Source organism: Pseudopipra pipra, chromosome 1 (assembly GCF_036250125.1).
Source record: "Pseudopipra pipra isolate bDixPip1 chromosome 1, bDixPip1.hap1, whole genome shotgun sequence".
NCBI classification, from domain to species: Eukaryota; Metazoa; Chordata; class Aves; order Passeriformes; family Pipridae; genus Pseudopipra; species Pseudopipra pipra.
The window spans coordinates 13295417-13316450 of NC_087549.1; the positions used below are offsets into that span (position 1 = coordinate 13295417).

Sequence of the window (21034 nt, forward strand, 5' to 3'; positions counted from 1 at the left end):
AAATCTTTTTCCATTTGAAAGAGAAATTTCTGGGCTTTATTGTGTGACCCTGATGAAAGTATATTAGCTAAGTATTCATAAACAAGTTTATACGATTATGATTATGCCTCTTCTGCCTTTCAGGAAAATCAGCAGGATACATGAGTTATCACAATCCACAAGCTGGAGCTTCTATTATTGACAGAGTTCACATGCTTTTTCATACACACTGACAAGTATATTGCTGTGCTTCATTAGTTTCGTCCCAAAACAATGATTCCAGATTTTCTGGCCTACTCAATGCCAAATGTGTCCTAATATTCACGCTGGAGAATTCTGTCACATAATTCTCCATATGCAGGAGAATGATATTTGCCTTTCTAAGGCTTGCAAAGACACTCTAGTTTCTTCTTATGTAAGCATCCTTCTGTAACAAGTGGAGCAGATGTTCACAGAAGATACCTCCTTACATCAAAATTTGACACTAATAAATGAAGAAATAGGATTTTGCTACTCTTTCACTCAAGACAAGAGCAGAAGCCACAACCACTGACAATACCAATCTGGACAACAGCTGTTTTCAATTCTTTTTATGGCCAAAGATTGCTCTTGTTTACAGCTAAGATTCTACTTAACTCAACCTGGCCACTATCATACAAGATAAAAAAAATTTCTACAAATACATTTAGTTAACAGCAAGTTCACACACCATACCACACTGGTTGGGAGTGTTGATCTGTTGGAAGGTAGTAGGGCTCTACAGAGGGATTTGGACAGGCTGGATTGATGGGCCAAGGCCAATGGTAAGAGGTTTTACAAGGCTAAGTGCCAAGTCCTGGACTTGGGTCACAACAACCCCATGCAGCACTACAACAACCCCAGGCAGGGAAGCATGGCTGGAAAGCTGTCCAGAGGAAAAGGACATGGGGGAGCTGGTCGATAGCAGCTGAACATGATCCAGGAGCATGCCCAGGTGGCCAAGAAGGCCAATGGCATCCTGGCTTGTACCAGAAACTGTGGCCAGCAGGACCTGTGCAATGATTATCCCCCTTGTACTCCACTGGTGAGGCCACACCTCAAATACTGTGTTCAGTTCTGGGCTTCTCACTACAAAAAGGATATTGAGGTGCTGGAGTGTGTCCAGAGAAGGGCAATGAAGCTGGTGAAGGGTCTGGAGGACAAGTCCTATGAGGAGTGACTGAGGGAGCTGGGGTTGTTTAGCCTGGAGAAAAGGAGGCTAAGAGGGGACCTTATTGCTCTCTATAACTACCTGAAAGAAGCTTGCAGTGAGGTAGGGGTCAGCTTCTTCTCCCAGATGACAAGTTATAGGACACGGAGAAATGGCCTTGAATTGCACTAGGGGAGGTTCAGGTTGGATATTATGAAAAATTTCTTCAGGAAAGAGACGTTAAGCACTGGAATAGGCTCACCAGGAAGTGGTGCCGTTCAAAAGGAAGGGTTCAAAAAACAAGAGGCACTCTGTGAGACAGTTTAGTGGGCATGGTGGTATTAGATCAAAAGCTGGACTTCTAATAACTTTTGTGCTGTTAACTCCTGTGGTCTTACCAACTGAACGAAGTATATAAACACAGCCACAGAATGTATCAGGGTTGCCATTAAATCCATCAAATTTAACCATACATTAAATTGTTATGAAACCAATTAACTGCTAGCCTGAATTCATTTGGTCATACTCAAATCATTTCCTGTCAAACATCTGCAGAGGATGAAGTTATTATTCATGGTTTTGCCATAAAATTTGGCACTTACTTATTTAATCCATTTCTCTCACATACTCTTCCTTATTTGTTTGATCCAATTTCAATATGATGTGAAACAGTCTTTATATATTAAACTAGGAAGGGTTTGATAACATTATTCTGAGTATCAGTTCTGAGTTCACTTCCACCCCAGCTATACGTATTTTGCTGATGCTGTTATTTTTGCTCAGTGTTTTTGCTTGGAATCTCACCCGACTCCCACTGAAGTCACTCAGTTGGAATCTCCATCACTTTGAATAATCATTATACTGCGCAAAGGGAAGAAATATGCAATAGCTAGTAGGAAAAGGGTCCATTACTTTACAATAAAATATAGCTGGGTTGGGAATAGGGCTAAACAAATTCAAGAATTCATAAAAATTAACGTTTTTTCTTTCTGGTCAGGTTTGCTGATCAAGAAGTTCATACGTTTTGTCATTGTTACAAATGTATACCTCAGTCTTCTAGTAAAACCTGTTACAGTAAGAGTAAGGCAATAGTTTTTCACAAGTGCTAGAGGGAGATGTATTTTGCTCTGATACAAACTGCCCTGATACAACAGAAGTTCAGATAAGTAAAAAGCTGTGCATGGAGGAGGAAAGTGACTGAGCTAAAGACTTCACAAGTAAACAAGAATCCTAAAAAGGGAGAGACTGCAGATCCAATCTCCTCTTGCCAATTGTATTTTTGCCCCTACGCCATGAAAAAGCATAAATTCTCTCCCACAGTCTGGCAGACACTTTCCTCTGTCTGCATTTAATCAACACTTTCCTATTACAGGCTCAATTTTCCCTCCTTCAACTTTTATCACTTGTCCTTCATTAAGAAAGCAAATCACATTTTCCTTCTTTAGTTTCTTCCAACTCAGTTTTCCTCCAGACATGATGTAGGAAAGATCACCTATCCACTACCCCATCATGTACTAGCAGGTATAACCTGTCTCTTTAAGTGTTGCAAACTCTAGCTAACATTTTTCCCAATGTACCCAATGGAATTCAAGGGTGCTTTGGCTTGAGAAATGCTATATGGAAACAACTTTTCATAGTGCTAATAAATAAAAGATGACACAAGTATGTGTGGTAAGAATAAAAATCCACTCAAGTGAGAAAAATTTGCATGGGCTTCAAGGAGCTTTGGGTGAGGCCTTTGATACTTGCATTCCTGGAGACAGAGCCAAAAGGGAAGGGGGGAAATGGCATCCTTGAAACTGTCCAGTTCATTCACAGAGAGACTATTTAGGCTCATATTAAGCTCTTCTCCTCTGTGCTTGTTCTGTACATCATAAATAATCACTGAAGGGAATAATTAATGTTGGGGTTACTTCATAAAGAAGATGCTATTTGAATTTTAGAATAACAGGAAATAGAGCTGTATATTAAGCTTGAACTAGATTTTCATCCATACTAGACAAACTTCTTATGGCAAGCAATATCACATTTCACCAAAAGATTGGCTCCTTGCAACCAGACAAAATTAACTCCTTTTTTTTTCCCTCCCTCAAAATGTTTCAAATGCTTTCATATATATAACCTGCATTAGGACAGTTATCAAGTTATTATATGCCTAATTAAACAATAGTATCAATTTGATTTTAGGTGGGAATCAATACTGCAAGACTGTCTTACAGCCAAGATCATATGAAGTCATCGTTATGTACACACACATATGCACAATTCTTCCACTCCTCAAAGTGCACCCAGGGGGGAAGTACAGATAACAGGATTTTAATAAATTTTTGTCTATTCATGGTGATATTTAGTACTTACTTTATAAAGTGGTAAAGCAAAACACAGAACTAAAAGCAAATCTCTGTTGTAGCAACTCTCCAATAATCTTGAAAATACTGATTTTTCCCTTTTGTTTAATTTAACCTTGGGAACCAGATTTAAAGTACTGACTTATAGAAAATCTCTACAATGGCCAAGTTAAATAAAGAAGTTGATTATTTTAAGAATATCACATCAGTCATATGTGTTATGATCTGACCTTCTGGAGCTGGTTTACTCGCATTTGTTTTTTCTGGATCCTTCACCTTGGGTTTATTTGTTTCTTTTCTTCTCTCTATATCTTTAACTGAAAAACAAGAGGGAAAAATAATCAGTGAATCTAGAAACAATGTAGTTAGAAGCATGTAATTTTCTTGTTCCACATAAAGTAGTTGCACACAACTTCTTAAGATACGCTTAGGTAACAAGTGACTCTTTCTGGTTTCTCCCTCCCTCCCTTTGAGTTTATTATTTTTACGCAAAGTTCCCCATCCTATCATCACTGAAGTTCTCAAAAGTGACTCTCCTCACACACGAGAGTCCAAATAGTGACATCAGCACCTAAGCCCATGCAGACAAGCTCCCACACTGGAAATATAGTCCAGAAAATTGGCAAAGCTAGCTGGGGAAAGTCCAACATTGCAGAGTTCCACTCCAAGTCAACAAAAAAGCACATAAGCCAGCTGTTACACTATCCTCTTCACAGAATCAGCTTAGATCCCATGCCCAAATCTGTGTTCAGGGCACCAAATACTCCCATGAGTGCAAGGCTGCTCCAAAGCTGAGACTTCAACAGCTTCCTGTCCCACAAGTGGGTGGGATACCTCCCTTACTATGTCTCAAATCTCTCACAACACCCAAGCAGAACCCAGCTTGGTTAGCAATTCCTACTATTACATTGGTAGCCACTATTACTAAACTAACAGTCTGAAGGGTTCTGGCAAAATCATAGCTAAAGTCACATATGAGGAAAAAAAAAACAAAAACAACCCCTTCCAAAATTTCCTTAGAATGCTAATGCACACCCCAGCTGCCTTCAATGGCCAAGAAGAGCTTAAAGCAATGAATCTGAGAATATCTTTTATAGAAAATAAAATTCTACTCCATTTAAACTCTTTAGTATGACTGATATTCATCCAAGCACGCACTGAGCCTTAGCCAGGACCAAGTCCCTCTGTGCTACATCATTCAAAAACACCCACTGAGAAGGTGAAAGAAGGTTATCTGTCTCTTGACTATATGAGAGACAGCATCAGCACTCTGTTGTACATAAGTGGAGCCAAAGTGAAACAGATTTCATTCATTTACCCAATACTACATGGAGTATCTGAATCAACCAGGAGTGCTCCAAGTTCCAATCAAAAACATAAGCACAAGACCAAGGCCTTAGGAATACAGCAAGCCATCAAAAATCTCAATGTGATCTTCTCAGTGTGATAATCCTTTGCAGAACCCCCAGTCCTTATATTCCAGGTATAGAGGTGAGAACAACACCTCTTCTTACTAACACAGCATGGGTACCTGTGCATCACCTCTGCCTTTAGTGAGTGATTGCAAAACTGATGAAGCAAATTCAAGTCCACAGGCTTGCTGAGGAGATCTTGGTTATTAGCTGGGTTACAGATACTCTTAGTCAGAGTCTGGGTTTAATTCTTAACTGAACAGGATCCTGACTAAAACAAGAGAGGTCAAATAAACAGAATAATGTCAGTCAAAAAGGATGCTGTTGCTTAGCCTTCTAAGAGCATTCCTTTGAGAAAAGGTTAAGAGCAAGCTGAGGAGATGCTTGATGGCCTCCTCTAATGCTAGTGCTATCGAGAGGCAAGGCTCCAGAGAAATAGTATAAAAGGCTGAAAATGCTCAAAGGAAACAAATTTGTCACATCCTGAGAGAGATTTCTGGATTTGGGAACTGTCAAATTATAACCACATAGGAAGAAGAGACAAGGAGACACTAGTTTTATTCAAATATTTACACTGACAAAAAATTTATCTAGTGCATGTTTTTACATCTGCATTATCAAAGGAAAAAAAAAAAACATTGCTCTTAGTTAATTAAATACTATGTACTAGAATAAGAATGTATACCTGGCTATATAAAGAGAAACACTCTTTTAACAATAAAATTTTATTATAGGCTTGAGAACTCTTTGTACATCAGTTACAACCCAGCAGCACTAAAACCATACTTCCAGTGCACGAAACCAGATGATATTCTCAAAGCTTTTTATACGTTTGACCTTATTTCATCTCAAGAATTAGTGGCCATGTGTCAGAAAAGGGGGGGGGGGAACTGTAATACAGGGTAACAAAAAAGAAGGATTTGTATATATGCTGTATCTGGTTTTACTCAGGCAAGGCATCATATTGTAAAATGAAACTCCAGCCTTATTAAGTACCACATGTTTTCACCTGCAGTAAAGAGAGTACACTAAATAGAGCACTACCCCATATTCTTAAATCAAGCTGCCAGCTCTACTTTTCCTAAAGAGTAAAGGTCATTTAAAAACCAGCCACACCGAGTATTATAGAATTTGCTGTAGCCTTCTGTGGGCTTCTCTTTAATGCTAAAGTAATCTGTGGTTTGTGGGTTTCTTAAATAGGACAGAACTTAAGGTAGGTACTACACACACAGTTGTAGTGATGAAAAGCTAGAAAGACTTCGACATACACCACATCAAGCACTCAGCATATTTTATCTTGTGCTGGTTTTAAGAGAAAGACAGTTTAGCAGTGACAGTGAGAAATGTTCAGTGTCAAGGGAATTCAACTTTCAACTGTAGGCTTTCAACTGTACTCCTACACTGTCACATTTTTGTCTTTATGGACCAATTCATGTTTAACATGAAGATCAAGATAAATCAGTTAAGACATATATATATACACCAGTAAAAATTCAGCCTTTCAAAGTATTGAACTAACAACTAGTTGCCAATTGGCACAGCTATAACAATGTTTTACTAAAAAGGAAATTTTTTAAGTATCAGAATATAGCACTTCCCTTCTTTTCACTCACTGAAGATTCTTTCCACAAGATACCAGCTAGTTTCCTAATGGATTGAGGCAGAAAGGGACACCAGTCCAATGGAAACAAAGATAGCCCAATGCAAGAATCTCCTACACAATCAATTCAGGCCTCCAGTTGTACTTGTACCAGTTAAAATCTGTGGCTTTTAATTACCCTTCTACCACAGAAGAAACTGTTTTTCCATTATCCCCTTTCTGTCAGACTTGTTACCATTTCAAAAGTTATACTAAACATCTGATAAATTCTGCATGTCATGCATAAGGAGACACATACTTCTGAACTGGCCTTGTGCTGGCTTACTCTCCTTGTCTTCATTGAATGCAATGATCTGAAGAGCATAGTTTTGATCTGGAATGAGACCTTGAATAATTGCTTTGGTTGCAGTGTTTTGAAGAATTAATTGATTTGTTTTTCCACCTGTAATAAAGAAGACAAAAAAAAAAGCCCAAAAATACATAACTTTGTTTGCTATTCTTATAGCAGAGCAAATGTAATGACTTAAAACCACCTCAAGCTCTATCATGACCCATGCATTCCCATTTTTGGGACTATCCATACAGTAAGACCAGAGACCATCCCAAAAAAGCAAGAAGTCAGGCAGTGTAACCACATTTCTTAAATAGAAACACTCTAAGATCTGGGCCTCATGAAATAGCCGCAGTGTCCAGTAAAGATATTAAGAAATGAAACATTTTACAAAAAGCTGGCATATTTGGTAGCATCATACCCATACTCTGTGATTGGCTGCCAGTTCCAACCCCATCATACCCATGTAATCTCTGAATACTCTCTTCAACAGTTTCTTTGGGCAAGGAAATTCTCATGTATAAATACAAATATTAAACATTTCTCTGTGCATTTATATACATAAAGATTGTATACAAACATGTACAGATAGGCATTTTAGCTCTATGTTAAAACTTGTTTCTATATTTAACTTTAAATTCAAATGTACAGAACTAGGACCCCTATAGTCCTATACAAAGTAGCCACTTTGTTGTCTACCTTTTCAACTTCCCATTCAAAAAAATTTTTATAGGCTGCTTGTTTCTTAATTCTTTTTGATCTTTTCTGGAGAGCTCACTATGGGATAACAGCCAGGGAGATCCACCTCAAAACTCTGACCAAATTAGGGTTCCAATGCTTTCCCTTGAATACTTCCTAGACTTCCTTACACCCTACTGGAAGAAAGGTAAAGGCAGATCAGTCACAATTCCCAAAGACTACATACAAAGCATAACTAGTATTCACCCACTTCTGACACTTTAAGCATTCGATTCACATTTTCTATGCCTGTGACCACCTTTTAGTGAAATCAATCCGTCTCTTCTGTTGACCAGCTGGTCAACTCCATTATCCAAAGCTTGCTCACAGTTTCTTAGTCCTTAGGGAACGACACTAGCCTCCGAAAAGTTTTAAGCCTTAGGAAGACAGTCCTTTCACCTTAGAAGAGAACATACAGACTTTTACCTGAACTTGGAGTGACAAGAAGCTTATATCCAGTGAATTGCCCTTTGGGGGCTTTCCAAGAGATCTGTACACTGTCAGGACTCACTACATTATATCTTAGTCTTGTTGGTGGGGACACTGCAAGTTTGGAAAGAAAACAAGATTTTAAATTCAAATACAAAGTAACCACCAATTTTAAACAAAAATATACACATGTAGGAAGACAACACAAAATTTTAATGATAAAGGATGCAAGTTATTTAAAATGTCACATACATCAGTTTATTAGTTTGTAAAATGACATCCCCAGGTGCACTACTTCCCTCAGACAGACCTTTTACTTATCTCTTCACAAAAACAAACTAAAAACCTAATAGCAGAAGACAGAAAGACAAACCATGTTAGATGTTAAGACTCTAGTTTAGCAAGCAAAGCTGGTAATAAAAATGCTCTTTGTTAATATATGGGAATTAAAATTGCTCTCCTTGCTTACACTGGCAATATGCATGACCTGGACTCCTTTGCCTCTCATTACCATAGGCACTTATCTACATTTCATGTCACTCAGGGCCAAATTTTCAAATCCACGTGAAGAGAGAATAACCAAGAGAAAAGATCAGCATGCACAAGGCAGAGGGAACATAAGCTGCCCAATTTGCAAACCTGGCTTAAGCAGCACAAAGACTTATAGCTGCAAGCACTGCTTCAGTGTTATGAAGACTAGCAAGCATGCACAGGCAAATCAAGATTTCAACCGGGGCAATCTGGATGGTAAGAAAATCTAGCTTCTATTTATATTGTGCCATCACCTAGGTTTCAAATTGAAGCAGCAGGTGAAATGAATAAAAGCATGAAATGATTGAGAAAGAGGTGATATATCAGTGAAGAAATCCACACAAGAACAAATGTGAAAACTGCCCCGCACTGGTACTGTGATATCAGCAACTTTGTGCCTCTGCACATACACTAGTTTTTCATGGCCTTGCATCCCTCTGCTCAGTCAAGCTCCACTGATGCTGGACAACACTCTACATAACATTTCTGCTCTACTTCAGGAAGGCACATCCCTCCTTCACTGAACAACTGCAGCAGAGCTGCTAGCAGTGCAGCCTGTGGTATCCAAGGCTGTCAATATGGGGAAATCTTCATTCATTTGAATAGGGTTTGGCTCAAAAAGAACAAACTGATCTACAGGGAGAGGCAGTCAGGGAAACTTCCCAGAGGCTCAATTACAAAAAGGGCTAGAAAATCTTAACAAACACCTCCATCAACCTTATTGCTCCTTTTCCTGGCGTCTTCACAACCCCCTGAACTTTCTCCTTCATTTTTCAAACCCTTGGTGTCTCTGCCACTACCACCCTTTAGGTTCCTGTTAGTAAGTCTAAGAAATAAGGCAAATCTGAAGCAGAGAAGTGGCAGGTTTTTTTCCCCAGTGCTACAATAGCTCTTAATTGACTAGGCTTATGCCCACCATTTGTTGGTCCATTAGATAAAATAAACCAACAGTTTTCATTATACTTCTGAAATTTAAGGCACATGGATTACAGCACATGGAGCATCTGAGTCAAGAGGCAGAGTGTGCTAGCCAACAGTCTCTGGCCTCTCCATTTGACCTGCTACAGCCAATGCAGCTCTGGCACCAGCAGCAGCCAAAGACCCGTCCTGAACCGATTACTTTTTCCTACATGCTACTTTTTCCAACAGTTTGGGAGAAGAAAGAAGGAAAGAGGCAGGCTGTAGTTTTTTGAGATTTGGGAGTGCATGTTTTTTCATGTCATCTACCATTAAATACATTTTGGACCTTCAAAGTAAAAATCTGGAGATTTAATACAAGAGATGCACTCCCTTGCATCAGCCTCTCGTTCCGTAAGTGGCAGTTTTGTCAGACCAAAGGCAGGTTCTGCAGTTCTCTGCCTCAAGGGACTTAATACCAGAACACAGAAAAGAGAGTACATAAGTATCAGGAGAAGCTTAGTAACACCTCCACACTCTCAAAGAGTTTAGAGAATAAGCTCAAGAAAAGCAAGGGGACAGAAACAGCAGGCAGCACACCAACTCCACACACTCAAAACTGTTCTGATTTGCAGCACTGGGCTTACACCCAACCTGTGCATGTCCTCAGTTGCTGGACACAATCTTGTCAGACCTTGTCTTCAGTCTGCCTGTCAACTCCCTGAAGTTTAGACAAAAAGAGGCTGCAAGTGAAAGTGCAGGAATTGCTGCAAATACAACATCAGTTCTTTGAAAATTTGGCCCTTGTACTGCAAAATGTTTTGCTGGGCAGGTTTCTGCAAGAACATTCAGCATGCTATAATTGTAAAAAAAAAAAAAAAAAAAAGACAGAGACTATGGCAAAAAGTTTTTAAAGCCAAGCAGACTGTAATTATGGATTACAGCTTTTAATTCATTCTCAAGATTCATTGTGTCTTTGAGCTATACATAAATCACAATAAATTTGGGCTGAATGAACCAAGAGTGACAAATCATACCTACAAGTGTATAAATCTGCAATTCCTTTTATTACTTATTTTGTCTCAGGAATAGCAAATAAACTTTTAAATAATGACTGTATGCAAGTGTGAAAATGCTGCAGATTTTACTAGGATTAAGTGATAAATTTGTATGGGGATTAAGAGGCAGAGCAGAGAGCAACAAGGTACCACTAAAGACTGACAAAAAAAAAAATAACAAACATGTCTAAGAATTTCAGAGTTCATTTTCTCTGCCATCTTCTTCCTTCCCCATCATTCCTTTCCATCCTACTTTCAACTTGACAGTTCATGAAAGTACCTTCTAACAAAGAAGCATAGTTCTGGCCTAATTGCTATTAGCCATCACCAAAACAGGTAAATTTTTGAGCCCCTAAAAAACAATCACAGATCTTACAAGCAAAGAAGGACACAATCACCAAAAGTTTTTTGTTTACTACAGAGTTACAATGTGAAAGACTAGAAAAGTTGTGCCAGAATAGTCTTTACATAACTGGTCAATTTTCACTGGGTACTTTTGGTATCAAAGGCAGCAGTACAGGGGAAGGGACATTCCCACACAGCAATTAACCATAAGAAAGAAAATAATTATTCACTAGACAGATAATCAACTGTGTCTTAGTTGTGCAAAGACTAACGTTCTGGCATAGAGAAGTACATACAGCTAAGGAAGTTAAAAATCTAACACTCGAACAGACAACAAAATATTGATGGGAATTACTACACATTCACCAACCTGAAGAGGATATCTTTATTTCTTTGGACCTTTATTGTCTGTGGAACAAAATCTCACTTCTTGTAGAAAGGGAAAAAAATTAATCGAAGCTGAGTCAGTTAACTGATAGAAATCAGTAGCTAGATCTCGTTAAGTGGTTTTACAGGAATGCAAAAGAGAATGGCCTTCAGCAGCATTAGAGCAGTCACCCAAAAGAAAACTGACAAGTTCAAGACTTTGGTTTATGCCACCAGATAAATTACCACTCCAAACACATAACTCCTGTGGACAACTAGGGAAAGAATGTTTTCAACTATTCAGTATCTTAATGAAAAATACCATAAATCGCCTGTGTACGGTTCTCCAAGACATCCAATAGTCTAAGATTGGATACTAACTAAACCTTGTGGCTTCCAATTTACCTCTGTCATAAGAATTGAGCAAGTTAATATGCACAATTACTTAGCAATTACAGTAGTAATGCTACTGTAACAGGGAAGTTATTGCTACACAAAGGAAAGTTTCCATCTTTAAATACATTGCTCTCAAAACAAGTTACTTTATGAACAAATGAAAAATTCTGAAGTATTTTTCTTGCCCAGCACTATTTGCATGTCATCATATAAGTAGACAAGAGCTGTTATTTATACGTTACACTGAATGCAGAAGAAACAGCAGTACTGAAAAAGCAATTGTTGTTGAGTAAAAACTGAATGGCACTATGTGGTTTGTTAGTCATTCGGGCAATAAATGAGACAGAACCACATAGCTCAGCTGAAGGAATAAGTTGTAGCTTCAGGCATGTTGGCTTCAGTCTCTGAAACATATTCTCCTTTCCAAGAAGTCACATTACACACCTTTACCTGAGCACTTTTGCCAAAGGAAGGAAACACAAGCTGGAACTAATACCAGCTCTTCCTACACCTTGGCAGAGCTTACAGTTTCTTAAAACAGACAAACAAACTATTAGTGTTGTATTAAACTGTAAATAGTCAGCTGCACGAAGAGCTTATTGCAAGGAGTGGCAACCTTGAGAACAGAAAGGATTTGAGAAACATCTTACTACTTTAAGTGTAACAAGAAATTTTTTTTTTCTATGAACATAGAACAGAGACTTCATATCACTTCATTCAATAAAATAACAGTCATGTTGGCCAAGGCATTAGTCCACTTAGCTTAATATCACGTGCTGACAGCATTCCACAGCTGATGCTTGCTGAAAGAGTGGAAGAACAAGGGAAGTATTGTTCTTTACTCATCAAGTACACCAACTCTAGCTTCTGCTAGTGTGATTACCATGGAAAAAAGCGTCTCTCTGACCTTCATTTCATTGCATTAATAGTTGGAGAATTTTTTCCCTTTACATATAACTGACTAAATCAAAGTTTAAATAATAACAAGAAGCAAAAGCAAAACAAAACAAAAAAAAACCAGTGGGGAAGAGAATAGTTTTCCAAGATCAAGGAAATTCACAAAACTTTGTGGAGATGGATCTCAACCCTCAATCTTGTTTTGTAAATCTTAACCATATGTATTCAGACTGAAACACAGAGAAAGGACTAACCATATGCTTTGCTTTATTGGCTCATTAAGTCACAAACATTCTGGACCTCATTTCTGACCAGAACAACTGATGCACTGAACATTGGGATCATATATTTCTTCATTCACCTCACATTGCCGACATCAGATATTACAGCTTACATGTGTCCCTAAGTTCTGGGAGAGGCTCGTAAAGTGCTCACAGATTCCCAAACATACAAGATGGTATGCTTACCCAGCCCTTTAGTGCCACGCAGACTGGACAAAGCTACTTGCATTTACCAGAACTTCAAAAGCCCCAGGTTGCCAGTAGTCTCTGAATGTGCTCATGAATAATGCATTATACAAAACACTTTAAAAGAGCCCGAGGAACGAATTCTGCTCCCAGCTATGCCCATACAGTCTCATAGCAAAGGGATTTCATAAATATAGAGTTGAGAGAAACATCTTTCTTTAGAAATCACAAAAACTCATTGGCATTCTTCCTCCCTTCTTCCCCAAGCAATAGGATAAATTTTCTCTAGAAGTCAAGCCACTGTCAATACAATCCAACATGTACGTAAGCCTAACAATCCCAGCAATATCCTTTAATACTCACAAAGGATTTTTTTTAAAAGCTGTAGAAGTAGTCTGTGACATTTAGCAGATCCGTGCAATATGGAATGATATAAGTGTTACAACAGCCACTGTTCCAACAAAGAAAAAAATATATTCTATACAAGCTTAATATCATAGCTGATCCTTCAAACCTTCTTGATTACATAGAGCACAGTCACAGCAATTTCTGATCAGTGCTTTTATATAAATAAGAGGAAACAATGTTGTGGATAACTCATTTCAACAGACACAAATTTGCACAAATATTTATGCTATTTGAGATAGTAGGTTCAAAGAGCACACATGAACATGTAATTCTACTCCTCCCTGCCCCCCAAGATCAGCAGCAGAACTCCTGCTTCATTTCAGTAGTACTGGATTCAAACCCTACTAAGAGGAAAGTAACACTTGCATTTGGAATAAAAAACTCTATTTCTGCACATCAGAGTGAAAAGCTCCATCTTCTTATTTATGACTTACCTTGGCCCTGGGCATCACTGATGAAGAAAGCTGTGACAGCTAGAAAAGCCAAGAGGAAACAGCTCTGTATCTCATACCGACAAAGCATCTTCTTCCTCTCAAATATACACAGTATCAGCAGGTCTGAAAACACATAGATCAAAAAGACTTACTCAACCTGCAAAGATAAGGCATCCACTTTAATGAAAATTGTGGGCAAAATCTGGATTCCATTTAAAAAAAAAAATAGGAATTTATCACAGTTATCAGTGGAGCCAAAATTTCCAGGCAATAATTTTATAACCAAAGCATATTTTACCTGAAAGGGACAAAGAACTGCACTTGGGCTACTCAACAGTTCTGAAAACTTGGCCCAGATAAAAAGAAACAGTATATTCCTTGCTAGGTATACACAAGTACTGGAAATAGAGTATGTTATGCACAACGAGGTACAACATGTATCTCTATATAACCCAGTGTTGCAGCACCTGATTATCAAGATACCTGTGGTAAAGAACTCTGAAGCTTGTAAAAAAAGGCAGAACTTTGTTCTGAAGAACACAAGTCTTCTTTGTCCTCTACAGCCTACTTGTTTTCCTTTTTCTACTTTATTTAACTTATTGTGTGCTCTCTGTTGTACTACCTGCACTCACAATAGGTAATATGATCAAAACCATTTGCTCTAACCTGATCAGTTAGGAACATCAACACTTTAGAATGCAGCAGTATATGAAGGCTCAGTGTAATCCTAGGTGAACTAGTTGGGTTACAGGAAGCAATTCTGGTGCTAAAGAACAAGTTCGAGAAAGGATCATTTATCTGTCCACAGAAGATACCTTAAAAACAGTACCAATTTCATCATCTGAACCTGGCCTTTAACACTTCCGAGTACAGTTATTCAACACAAACAGAAGTATCTCTCAAGATACATCAACATGTTCCTAACATTGTACATTTATCTATCACTCAACTTTAAGGCACTAGTTTTAGTTGATTTTCTGAGCCAAGAAGAAGAATTTTTGCTGCCCTCTCCTGTTAGAATTCTACAGGAGAATCAAATTAAGATAATTAATAGTAGATTTCCTGCTGTGAAAGAGACAGCATTTGAAGGTTTATGGGTAAATTTGGGTAAATTTTGGTTTATGTATTTCTGTGTTGCAGGTTCCTCCCATTCACCTCCTATGTCATTTTCTCTAATATGCCCATCATACTATCACCATATTTGCCTCCCATGTTTTCCTTCACTTCTGAGGAAGGCACCAAAGCCACTGGTTCAACCACTATCTAATATAAAAAGCAGATTGAAGCACTTCAACCATTATTAAACAGATAACATGATAAAACCTACATTTCCTTCTCTTTTCAAGTATTTACAATCTGCCATAGTTATCTCAGGACTTGATAGGTCTACTGTCACACATTCCAGTCATTAATGCTTGATATAATTCCTAGAAATATATAGGGGGGTTATACATGGTAAATTACATCTCTACAGGAGGTTATCAAAGTTTTAGCCAACAAATTTCACATTACTTAAACACATATTTTGAATCAATCTCTTACAGTACAAATCTCTTAAGAAAGAGGCAAGTAGCTAGATCCAATAAAACAGATGTGCACCAGAAACTTTTGTATTGGTATGCTTGGTTTTTAGGGTACATCCTCCAGATAGAATTCTGAAGCATGAGCAAAGTGCCCAGGCTTCCTACTACATGAACCAAAGAGTCAGACACCCAAGGACCACAGTCAGCAGACAGTTGCCTACCGACAGGCAATGGGAAGAATGAAGAGAGTCTTAAAACAGTCTGAAATCCATCCTTTGTGCATCTCACATTGCGTATTTATTCTTCTCCCCTCACTCAGGAATACACCTGGATTAAGTAAATATAAACTCTTCAAAGAACAGAATACAACTCATTCTTCCATGCAGTCATCACTAATGATGTGGGGATTTCTTTCCATGTAATAACCCAGACATTAAAATATTCATTCCCAGTGGTGGTTTAATTCCCCATCTGCTAGATTTGACATAAACCCTCCTCCCAAATAAGAGCTATAAATACTACCTGACTAGCAATCCTGTGTAGAAACATTCTCCGCTGCTCCTTTTAGAGAACAGCCATTGTGCAGAGAAGTAAGATTTATTGGGACAGACAGAACTGGTGCTGGATCAACTAGGTACAAGTTCACCTCTGCAATGATCTGCACATAAAGTTCACTCAACCAGGAAAGGCAACTACACGTCTGCAGCCACCTCGTGGCTGACATTGGCTGGGACTAAAAAGAAATATCCTATTCCTCCTGCTTTATATATATATATACACATATATATACATATATATATATATATATATATATATATCACCTTTCAGTAAGTATTTGGTAAATCATTTATCTGCCAGAACAGCGCTGGGAGCAGACACCAAACTCTCCCAAACCAAGAGCCCCGCCACGAGGTGAGCCTCCCGCCCCGCGAGCTCGCAGCTCCTCTCCCAGCTGGGCTCCAGGACGCCTGCCTGGGATCAGGGCCCTTCTCCTGAGGTAACAACCTGCCCTCGAGAGCTCCCAGCCGGGATAAACACCGCACACATCCTTCCGAACTGCCCTGGCTGCGGACGTGCACTCAGTGCAGGGGAGGAGGCTGAGCCGCCTCCACACAGCCCTGGCTCTCTCCCCAGGGCGAGCAGGTTAGTCTGGGTTGTTTTTTTTCCTCCTCTCTGAGTGTCTTGTTACGGAGCGGCGCGGGAACAGCCACGCGTTCCTGTCCACGTCCCGCTGGCCAAAGTCACAGCACAAGCTCCTCCGGCCCCACTGGGGGAAGGCTGCGGAGGGACCGGGGCGAGGCGGAGCCCCGGCCGTGTCACGACTCGCCCGCCTCCCCAGTGCCACCCAGCCTGGCCCAAGAGGAGCGGCTCACGGACGCGGGAGCCCCAAGTCCCAACTTCCTCCAGGGCGCTCCCCACCATCAGCGCCCACTCGTGTGAAACCGAGCCCCCCCACAGCCCAGGTGAAGGGAGGGACAGCGGGGAGCTCGTTGTCGAGGAATGTGCCCCCCTGAAACCCAGGGGACCGAGCTCACCGTCCCGGGCCGCCCCCGCTGGGATAACATCCCCCCTGGGCACCGGGTGTGCAGAGCTGGGGCAGAGCGACCCGTCCCGACGCGCCGCGGCAGCGAGCGAGGGAGACTGGCAGGATGCACCCGCGGCGGGACGCAGGCATCAGCACCACTGAGACTAGCTGGGGTTTTTTAAAATTATTGTTATTTTTAAAAGTAACGCCTCTGCAGGAGTTTCTAAGGGGGTTCTCCGCCCCAGCCCAGGCTCGCCACTTTCCACCTCTCCATCTCCTCCTCTCTCACCCATTGTCCCCCCGAGGTTCCGCTCCCGCCGCCGCGGGGGTGGCCGGGCAGGTGGGCAGGAAGGGTTCCCGTTCCCGTTCCCGCTCCTGCCCCGACCCCAGCCCGCCTCCCCCGGCCCCCGAGGGAGTCGAAGCGGAGCTCACACCGACCTGTGCGGGCATCGGCCGCGGAGCCGCCGGCGGGGAGCGGCCGCTCGTTCTCACGGGGGGCTGCGGGTGCTGAGGTGGCTGCGGGAGAGCCACTTCCCTCCCCGCTGTCCGCTCCGCATCCGATAAGGCGAAAGGGGAGCGAAAGGAGGCGGGCAATTATAGAGCAGAAGGTGGAAAGAAGGGGGGGGAGAGGCACGAGCGATGCCTGAGATCCCACCCTCCGCCCCCGAGCCCGACTCCCGCGGCGGGGGCGCGGCCAGGTGCGCGGGAGACAGGGCCGGGGGGGGCACGGGCAGCGTTCCACGGGCAGGTGCTGAGCTTGCCAGTGCCCTTCGTCTTCTGGGTTTGTTACCTGTTAACTCATTTTCCTCTCCCCGAAGTTCCTCATTCACTTCGCTTATAAATGATTTAGAAGGTGCCTATTCTGCAGTACGCCTTGGAATGCAAGTATCCCCCCACGCCAGCTATTGAGATGTGTGGATTAGTGATTCATCGGGGAAATATTTATATTAAAGTGTTCCAGCACTTGTCTGGCTTAGTATAAACCTTGATTAAAAGTGTTGTAGTACATTTGTACATTTTTTGCCATATGCATGGACACTGCAGTGGTACATGAATTGCAGAATCTATATTCCTGTAGAAATATGAGTTACTCTGTGGTATACCCTACTGAATTTACAATTAAGGCTACTACTCACAAAGTTTGTAAGTCCTGAGAATTTAAGAGGTGAATGAAAATATTCATTACAACGTGCCTGGTCATCTGTGTAAAATTACAAATGAAACCACCGAAGGACTGCAGTTAAGAAACAGGTGTAGGTGATATAGAGATGTGCATCCTTTCTTAATATAAATAGGAGCCCCTCCTAGGGAAGAAGAAGGCAGTAACTCTCAGGGAGATGACTTTAACTAACTGTAAACCAGGACCTTCAGCTGCTGAGTAGGATTCCCAATCCTGCAGACTCTTGCCCAAATTCACAGCGCACAGATATCTTTCCACTGAAACTGCAGAAGTGTTTGACCTTCAAAGAAACTCTTTTAATCCAGTTGTTTTCTATAGCAAAGTTTCAAAAGCATTCCCAGATCTAAAAAGCATTTACCAGATTCCTAGTTCCTGTCACTTGTAGTTATTCTACTGCACTGCCAGCTTTGTGCAATGGCCAATGATCATAACAGTCAAGTAGAGTAGCTTGCAAGATAACGATTTCTCTGAAACAATAAGATGTCCAGCTCATTGATGCTAAATGTAATACAGTTTGTACCTTTTCAGTCCCCAACTTATGTATTTAGCTTAAAAGCAATTTCCAGAAAACCAGGAAATGGATCATAGAATCATAGGATCATAGAATATACTGTATTGGAACAGGATCATCGAGGCAAACTCTTAACCCTGCACAGACCATGCCCAAGAATTGCCATGTGCCTGAGAGCATTGTCCAAACACTTCTTGAACTCTGTCAGGCTTGGTGCTGTGACCACTTCCCTGAGGAGCCTGTTCCAGTGCCCAACCACCCTCTGGGTGATGAACCTTTTCCTGATATCCAACCTAAACTTCCATTCACACAACTTCAGGCCATTCCCTCGAGTCCTGTCACTGGTTGCCACAGAGAAGAGACCAGTGCCTGCCCCTCCTCTTCCCCTCATGAGGATGTTGAATACTGCAATGAGGTCTCCCCTCAGTCTCCTTTTCTCCTGGCTGAAGAAACGAAGTGACCTCAGCTCCTCCTCATACGGCTTCCCCTCCAGACCCATCACCATCCTCGTGGCCCTCCTTTGGACACTCTGTAATAGCTTAATGTCTTTTTACATTGCGGTCCCCCCAAACTGCCACAATATTCAAGGTGAGGCCACCCCAGTGCAAAGCAGAGCGAGACAATCCCCTCCCTCGACCAGCTTTGCCTGGTGCTGCTTTGCCTGATGCCCCCCAGGACATGGTTGGCCCTCCTGGCTGCCAGGGCACTGCTAACTCATATTCAACTTGCCATTGACCAGGACTACCAGGTCCCTTTCTGCGGTGCTGCTCTCCAGCCTCTCATTCCCCAGTCTGTACACACAACCAGGGTTGCCCTATCTCAGGTGCAACCCTTGTTAAACTTCATATGGTTGGTGATTGCCCAGCCCTCTAATTTATGAAGATCTCTCTGCAGGGCCTCTCTTCCCTCAAGGGATTCAACAGCTGCTCCCAATTTGGTTTTATTGGCAAACTTAGTATTCCTTCGAATCCTGAGTTCAGGTCATTAATGAAGATGTTGAAGAGCACTGGGCCGAGGATGGAGCCCTGTGGAACCCCATTAGTGACCTTGCACCATCCTGATGTCACCCCATTCATTGTAACTCTTTGTGCCTGACACATGAGCCAGTTGCTCACCCATCATGTAACATGGTTATCCAGCTGTGTGCTGGACATTTTGTCCAGAGGGATGAGAGACACATCCTTTGTGTGATACTGTGTCTGTGAGAGACCCAGTATCACACAAAGTACAAACATATTGCATCTACAGGCTTCCCTTGATGGATCAGTCTATTTGCAATGCTCTTGAGGAGACAGTAAATGTAGAGGTAAATCCATGACTGCTTGTTGGCTCATGTATGTCAGGGTAGGACAAGGAACAGCCTGCCAAAGGGAGAGTCCAGCTCCCTCTCTTTATCTTTTTTTTTTCCCCTCCTCACAGATTCATAATGTGGTATCCGAAGTCCATGAGCACCATCCTGTGGCTGCAGCTAGTCAGAGTATTCTGAGAACAGTAAAAGGTCCTGAGGATCCCAGTGGTGGGTAAATAGATTCTCTAACTCTTTGTAGCCTTCAAATGACTTTATACTTTAATTTTTAATCCCCTGTTTGCATCAGAATTGAAATTAATATTTTAAGTTTATGCAAAGTGTGTGCTTTCAAGAGTAAGATGGCTGATTTTATTAATATCGGTTTATTTTCCTGATTTACAATGCTACTTTTACACTCTTTGATCACTTTTAGAGTTAATGATGCTTATTACTGTTGAGTTTACTCAGCTTTCTCTGGAAGGCACCTTTAACCTTTTTACGTAATTCCAGGGAAGAGCTCATGTTGTTCACAAGTTCAAGGTAAAAGTTAAAATGTAAAGCTTCCTTAAAAGAGTTTGTATAAGGTGTGCATCTGGAAATAGAGCAAGATCAAAATATGCTTAATATTAATGTACAAATGATTTACCACTGTTTCCTTCTTGTGTTCCATTAAAAAAAAAGAAAGACAAAAAACCCACCACACTGATTTTTAAGAGTAAATTTACTGAATATGAATTGGCCTCATGAATTTACCTTCCACTATTTTGAGTCAGACAAGCCTCAGTGATTTCAAAAGAACAAGAACAATTTACAGCCACCACATTTTAAAAGTATTCACATCAGCAAGATACGGACCATCCTTTGCTTGGCTAGTATAGATTCCACAAAATTTCTATAAATAGGATTACATGGCAATGATATTGAAAATACAGCTGGGAACAATTCCACTAATCCAACACAAGAACAGAATTAGTGCAGGCTCGTGACCACAAAGCGAGCTGGCTGAATATGTAATGATGTGATTGAACCAAGTAATGGACCACCGACAGCAATACTTGTGCAAACTAAACAGAAACCAAAATAAAAGATGATTTTGGTGAGTGTGGGGCAGAATCGCACTGTAATTATCAATCTTTATCTTTTTTTTAAAATATCTTCTGCTTTTTAGGATATACTTAGAATATTTCTCTGACTTTTTTGATA

General features: G+C 40.9%; 1 protein-coding gene and 1 long non-coding RNA gene across 4 annotated transcripts in view; one reads left to right on the forward strand and one right to left on the reverse strand.

Annotated features, from left to right (window-relative positions):
* The window catches only part of COL14A1 (collagen type XIV alpha 1 chain), a 115385-nt gene extending 97937 nt beyond the window's left edge, over positions 1-17448 (reverse strand). For 2 of the 3 annotated variants that reach the window (XM_064645862.1, XM_064645852.1), the window contains exons 1-5: positions 17291-17444; positions 13805-13927; positions 8003-8119; positions 6806-6949; positions 3726-3812 (exon numbers count right to left, since the gene is read on the reverse strand). In XM_064645862.1, coding sequence (XP_064501932.1) covers positions 3726-3812; positions 6806-6949; positions 8003-8119; positions 13805-13892 — 436 coding nt within the window. In that variant the 5' untranslated portion in view covers positions 13893-13927; positions 17291-17444. Of the gene's footprint in view, positions 1-3725; positions 3813-6805; positions 6950-8002; positions 8120-13804; positions 13928-17290 lie in introns of all 3 variants that reach the window. The other variant, XM_064645870.1, reaches the window with a different exon arrangement.
* LOC135409847 (uncharacterized) overlaps positions 16134-21034 on the forward strand; it is a 28591-nt gene continuing 23690 nt past the window's right edge. Inside the window, exons 1-2 of the long non-coding RNA XR_010428383.1 lie at positions 16134-16470; positions 19963-20059. This is a non-coding gene — a long non-coding RNA (uncharacterized LOC135409847). The remainder of the gene's footprint in view (positions 16471-19962; positions 20060-21034) is intronic.